At 46.9% G+C, this 6,277-nt stretch overlaps 1 protein-coding gene across 1 annotated transcript in view; it reads left to right on the top strand.

The window, feature by feature from the left end:
* The window catches only part of CHST15 (carbohydrate sulfotransferase 15), a 37,498-nt gene that overhangs the window by 9,971 nt on the left and 21,250 nt on the right, over window positions 1-6,277 (top strand). The window contains exon 3 of the mRNA XM_023729882.1: window positions 6-104. Within this exon, the coding sequence (XP_023585650.1) occupies window positions 6-104 (99 nt within the window). The remainder of the gene's footprint in view (window positions 1-5; window positions 105-6,277) is intronic.

Genomic DNA, 6,277 nt, shown 5'->3' with positions numbered 1-6,277 from the left:
GAAAATAGCACGGACAGCGAGCCACCATTTCTGATCCAGGACTTCATTCATGCCTTCCAGCCCCATGCCAAGCTGATCGTCATGCTCAGGGATCCTGTGGAGAGGTAAGTGTAGTAGGGCTGAAAAGAAAAGGCAGTGTTTTTTATTTCTTTCCCCCCAAATAAAAGATCTCATGTATTTATTACCGAACCAGCCTAATAAGGCAGAAACATAAAAACAGAGAAAAAGCACATACAGTTGTTCAGATGGTGGTGAAATCTTCAGCTTGCTATTGTACAATGCTAGCGAACTCCGTAGAGCATGAATGTGTCTGCCATCACAGGTATGACTCCTTATAGACCCAGCTTGTTTCTTCTCAAGGAAAAGGCAATTGAAAAAAATTTATTTTGGTAAAATATATGCGTATAAAAGTTTGCCACATTAACCATTTTTAAGTGTACCATTCAGTGACGTTATATTACACTCACCACGTTGTACAGTCATCACCTCTATCCATTTCCAAAAGTGTCTCGTCACCCCACTAGAAACTCAGGGCTCCTCCAGCAGCGACTCCCATTCCCTCCTTTTCCCCCTGCCCCTGGTAACCACTAGTAAACTCTCTGCATTTGCCTGTTGTGGATATTTCTTATAAGTGGGCTCATACTGTTAAAACAAAAATCGTATTAAGCCAATAATAAAAATTGATCCAGAGTTAATTAAATATATACAATTTGCAAATTGGGTAACATTTCAACCGGAGAGTCAAACATGTTCCGAAGATGAGAGAACCTCGAAACACTCTTACCAAATCTTACTGGCGTTGCCATGGTAAAAAGGGTCGGAACAGAACTGATAACCAAATTTGTGGTCAGAAAGGATTTTCATATAGCTTTGTCTTAATAACAAGTAAAATAATCACCGATACCTTAAGTATAGTGTCCTAGACTGAGTTTTCTAGACTCAAGAAGCAGAATCAGTGAAGCATATATATGTATAGAGAGAGTGAGAGAGATTTATATCAGGGGAATGGCTCACATGGTTGTAGGGGCTGGAAAATCTTAAGTTGGTGGGTCAGGCTTCAGGCTGGAGGCTTCTCTTGACACGTAGCTGCAGGGGCTGATGAATCCAAGATCAGCAGGTCAGATGGCAAGCTGCTGGCTTGTGGGCTGCAGAGGCTGACAGACCGAAGATTGGTAGGTCAGACGGCAGGCTATTAGCTCATGGGCTGCAGAGGCTGAGGAATCCAAGATCGGTAGGTTGGACGGTAGGCTGTTGGCTCAAGTCCCAAGAACTGGAGGTCAGACGATGACGAGCCAGATGCAGGATACAGAGTAGAGCAAACACCAGCAAGTTTTGCCAGAAAGTTCATATATATTGGATGCAGGCCACACCCACAAGGAAACTCCTTTCCCGCTGATTGTGTGCTCATAGGAGATCTCATCATGGAGATTACATCATTACGTGATTGCCAAACCACATCATAACTGCCAAACCACTGAGAAGCACGCCCAGCCAAGTTGACATACAACCTTAACCGTCATACATAGCTCACAGGCTGACCCTTAGAGTCTATTCCCCAGAACTGACTGAATTCTTCAAAAGAACACAATGCCCAAGGCAAAATGGTCTTACTGGTTTATCTAGACCATTGTTTGACTCAAAAGTGCTTTTAGGAGCCAGTTTTTTCAAGGCTCAGGTGGTTTGAAAGGACACCTAAGGTCAGTGGCCTGTGTGGGTTACCCCAACTTCCATGAAAGCCAGAAATCTGGATTCCAGGAGAACTAAAATGGTTTCTCAATACACTGTTTGTCCCTTTGTGTCTGACTGACTTCATTCAGCTTGATGTTTTCAAGGTTCATCCATGTCCTTAGGAAAAGGGAATTTTGAAGAGCAGTTTTTTTTTCTCATCACCAACAAGATTATGTCTATGTTTTTTAAATAAACAAACTTAACTTGCAATGTTACTGCTATTTCTTATGTAAATGTTATTCTTGGGGCAATCCTTGCTATGTTGAAAGGAATTGTGGATTGTTTTCTCAGCCATTCTGACCCTTGGGCCTTCAGCCTCTGGCACATCTGACCTGGCGACATGGGAGGGGTCTTCCGGTCTTCCGCTACTGTCAGGACGCTGGTTGTGTGTGGGGGAGGGTTCCGTGCTGGTTTAACTCCTAGAATTTCGTTATCTCCCACTTGATAAGCAGCTCTGGAACCTTGTCGGCTCTGCCTGTGATTCTCAGGCTTTTCTTGAGAAACCAAAAGGGAGTAAAGTGAAAGAGAGCTGCTTTGTCTTAAAGATCAGGGCTGGCCCAATACGGATGAGGCAAAGCCAGCAGGATATTGAAGAGCCAGCACTGAGGTAGCTTGGCCAGTGCCCGGCAATGCTGGAATCATTGTGATGCCTGGGGGGACCACAGAATCTTGGGAAAATCATTTCATCCAGCCCCCACCCCCAATACCAGCACATCAGAGATATGAGGCCTCAGTCTGTTCCAGGACCCAAGATGGCCCTTCCAGCTCTGTGACAAAGTTCCTCCTTATTCCGAGTCCAGGTCTGTCTTTTGGAGGCATCTACACTTTGGTTCTGTTCCTTCCCCTCAAAACTAGTCTAAGCCTTCGAGAGCCTGCCTGATGTGCAAAGAGAGCAGCCCCGGCCCTTTGTGTCTTTTTTCCTTTGGATTTTGCCCCCCGCCCCCATTCCTTCCTTAGACGGCCTGCCTCTGTGGCCCCACATACTTGCCAGTTATAAAAATAATAACAGGTTTGTTGTGGAAATTTTAGATAATACAGTGGAAAACTATAAAGGAAACATACTTTAAAAAAAACCTATAATCTCCCACTCAGAGTTAACTATTATTTTGGTTTATTTTCTTCCAGATGTTTTCTTCTATTCAGATAAATATATTGAGTAGGTATGTGTGAATGTGTGTGTGTGAGAGAGCGTGAGAGAGCTCAGTTGTGTGAATATATGATCTTAAGTTTTGCTTCGTTCATTTAACACTGTTGGCCCCAAATGACTTTAAGGTGGCCCTGTTCACTCGTCCCTGAATTTATCTCTGTGTGCACCCCTTTGTGGAGTTCTCAGAACAGACCCCGCTGAGTAGCTGGATTACCCCTTCCCTCAATCCCCACCCCAGCCTCCATTAAGCTGCCTGAACACGTTTGCTGTCTTAGGCCACGGTACCTGGCTCTCGCCTTGCAGTGTGTGCTTTCACTCTGCTTTCTCTATGTCGTCCAGCCTCAGGAATCCTTTCTTCCCTCTGTTCCCAGGCAGTGCTGGCCTTGGGGCAGCACCCCGTGTCCTACCTGGTGGTTCCCATACACTCAGAGGCCGAGGCTTGGTCCTTTAGCGGGCTGGTCTCTCTCGGAGAGAGGACAGTTGACACAAACCAGTGGTGCTCCCATGTAGACCAAGATTACATAACTGTCAGCCTCAGAAGGAAAGGCCCAGTGACTGCGCCGGCCCCTCACCGCCCACTGAGGTGTTTTCCCAGCTGCTTTGCCCCTTCCCCGAAGCCCTCCTTAGCTGAAGTTCACAAGGCCGGAACGTTTTCTCAGGAGTGTCTTTCTTTCACACGTCTCTAGTCCTCATTCTGAGGACGGTCAGGCTGGCCTGCACTTCAGAGGGCCGTGGAGAGAGGCAGACTTCACCGTCTGTAGCTCTGTGGGCCAGAGAAGTAGGAGCTGGTCTGCCTCTGGACTCAGCGTAACGACTGTGTGAGGTGTGTGCCCACATGCCAGTCTGTTCTCAGCCCTGGGGATACAGGGCTGGTTGGAGAGACAGGCGTGGCCATGATTTGTCTTGGTCCCACAGATTCAGCAAGATCCTTATGGGATGAGAGAGGGGTTGCTGAAGAGGAAGTGAGCCCTGGGCAGGACGCCGAGGAAGGCTGTCCTGGAGGAGCCTTGCAAGCTGGGTGTTATAGAATGAGCCGAGTTTGTCAGGCAAACAAAGGACAGTGGGCCAACAGGAAGAACCACACTGAGCAAAGAGAACGGCAAAAAACACACGCTGTCTTGCGAGGAGCAGAACCAGTTTTCCCAAATGTGTCTTTTTCTTCCCAGAGTTCTGTTTCTACCTCAGAGGACAGGAGCACGATGAGGAGGGGACTTTGAGTGGGGAGGGCAGCTAGAGCTGTCCAGGGTCACAGAGCTGAGCCAGAAGTGGGGTCCCAGCCAGGGCTGCCATCTTGTACAGAGATTCTTGGTTCATGACATGGTATCCCCAGTGGTCACCATGAGGTTTCTTTTCTTGCTTTCTTTTTTTTTAATAACAAATACTCTTATTTATACTAGGAACTGAAAGTGAAGGTTTCTTGCCTTCCTAGTCCTCAACTTAGCAGAAATAGTTCATCAATTCAAAATTTGTTGAGCCCCTACCACATGCTGGCTGCTGAACAAACACACCATTGTGAATGATGGAGACCCTGTGCCTGCCCTCTGGGAGCTCGCACCTTGTCAGCGAAGCAAGGCATTGACACTGTCATGACAAATTTGATGATTCTGAAAAGAAGAACAGGCTGCCACGCAGATTGTGTATCAGGGAGCCAACTGCATTGTCCTGTCTGTCAACTTCTTGTACTGTGGTGGCTTGTGTGTTGCTCTGATGCTGGAAGCTCTGCCACTGGTATTTCAAATACCAGCAGGGTCATCCATGGTGGACAAGTTTCAGTGGCACTTCTAGACTAAGACAGACTAGGAAGAAAGGCCTGGTGATCTACTTCTGAAAATTAGCCAACAAAAACCCTATGGATCACAACAGAACATTGTCCAACTTTCTTGCTTTGGACATGTGATCAGGAGGGAGCAATTGTTGGAGGAGGACATCATGTTTGGTGAAGTAGAGGGTCAGAGTGGGCAAGGAAGACCCTTGGTGAGATGGATTGGTACAGTAGCCGAAATGATGGACTTGAACATGCCAGTGATTGTGAGGATGAAGCAAGATTGGGCAGTATTTTCGTTCTGTTGTACATAAGGTTACCAAGAGTTGTACTGGACGTGATGGCAGCTAATAACAGCAACCCAGTCATGGGGTTGCCTGCTGTATCAGTTATCGATTGCTGTGTAACAGATAGCCCCAAAACTTAGCAGTTGAAAACCACACACATTTATCATTTCACAGTTTCTGTGGGTCAGGGTAGCTGGGTCCTCTGTTTCAGGGTCTCTTGAAGGCTGTAGTCAAGGTGTCGGCCAGGGCTGGGGTCTCATCTGAAGGCTTGACTAGGGAAGGATCCGCTCTAAGCTCATGTGGTTGTTGGCAGAATTTTGTTTCTCATGGGCTGCTGGAATGTGAGGTTCTGTTCTTCGTGGGCTGTTGGATGGAGGCCACCCTCAGTTCCTTGCCATGTGGGCCTTTCCAACATGGCAGCTTGCTTTATCAATGCCAGCAAGGGAGAGAGTCTGCCAGCAAGTTAGGAGTCACAGTCTTTTGTAACCAAATCACAAAGTGACGTTCTATCACCTTTGCTGTATTTTATTGGTTACAAGCAAGTCACCAGGTCCAGCCCCCGTTCAGAGGGGAGGGGATTGCGTAGCGTGAATACCAGGAAGTGAGATCATTGAGGGCCGTTTTAGAAGTCACCTGCCACACCTGTTCTCTCTGTTCCCCTCCCTGGTCCTCCTGGAAACTGCGGCCCTGCCCTGTGGCCGGGAGAAGAGAAGTGTCCAGCATGTCTCCATCGCCAGTAGCTGGGCGCCACGCGCACAGTGGAGTGCGTTTTATGTGCATATTTTCTGCGTGTGTTACTGACAGCAGCAGCTGTTTCATCGCTTTTTAAACGTATAAAAATATGTAACAACAGGAATTTCTTCTTTTTTGAAATCCATGGCTCGTGGCCTGTCTGAAATGGCTGGCTGGTTCCCCATCCCAGACAGATAAGATGATAAATTTTGCGTGTTTATGTCACTCGTGAAGAAACAAACACTCCAAGCCCAAGTATAATTCCAAACTCATTAGTATAACTCCAAGCCCATTAGCATAACTGAATCCTGGGCCATTTGCCTGTGTCAGTCATCCATGACCTTGAAGTTCTGTAAGTGGGAGATTCCCCGGGCTGCTCACTGTGACTTGGATTGGACCAAATTGCTCTTTTCCTTCTACAATTTGGCCTGGAGAGGGGAAAAAAAAAAAAAACAAAAAACAAAAAACAACTTTCTAGTTCTAGATTCATCAAACGTAGGGGGTTTGAAAATGTTGGAATTGTTGTTGTCATATGCTGTTGAGTCAGCCCCCAACCCATGTCGACCATTGTGATCCATACGGTTTTTCATTGGCTGACTTTCGGAAGTAGATTGCCAAGCT

Source organism: Trichechus manatus, unplaced genomic scaffold (genome assembly GCF_000243295.1).
Source record: "Trichechus manatus latirostris isolate Lorelei unplaced genomic scaffold, TriManLat1.0 scaffold00031, whole genome shotgun sequence".
Taxonomy (NCBI): Eukaryota; Metazoa; Chordata; class Mammalia; order Sirenia; family Trichechidae; genus Trichechus; species Trichechus manatus.
This window is presented reverse-complemented; position numbering and strand designations above follow the sequence as displayed.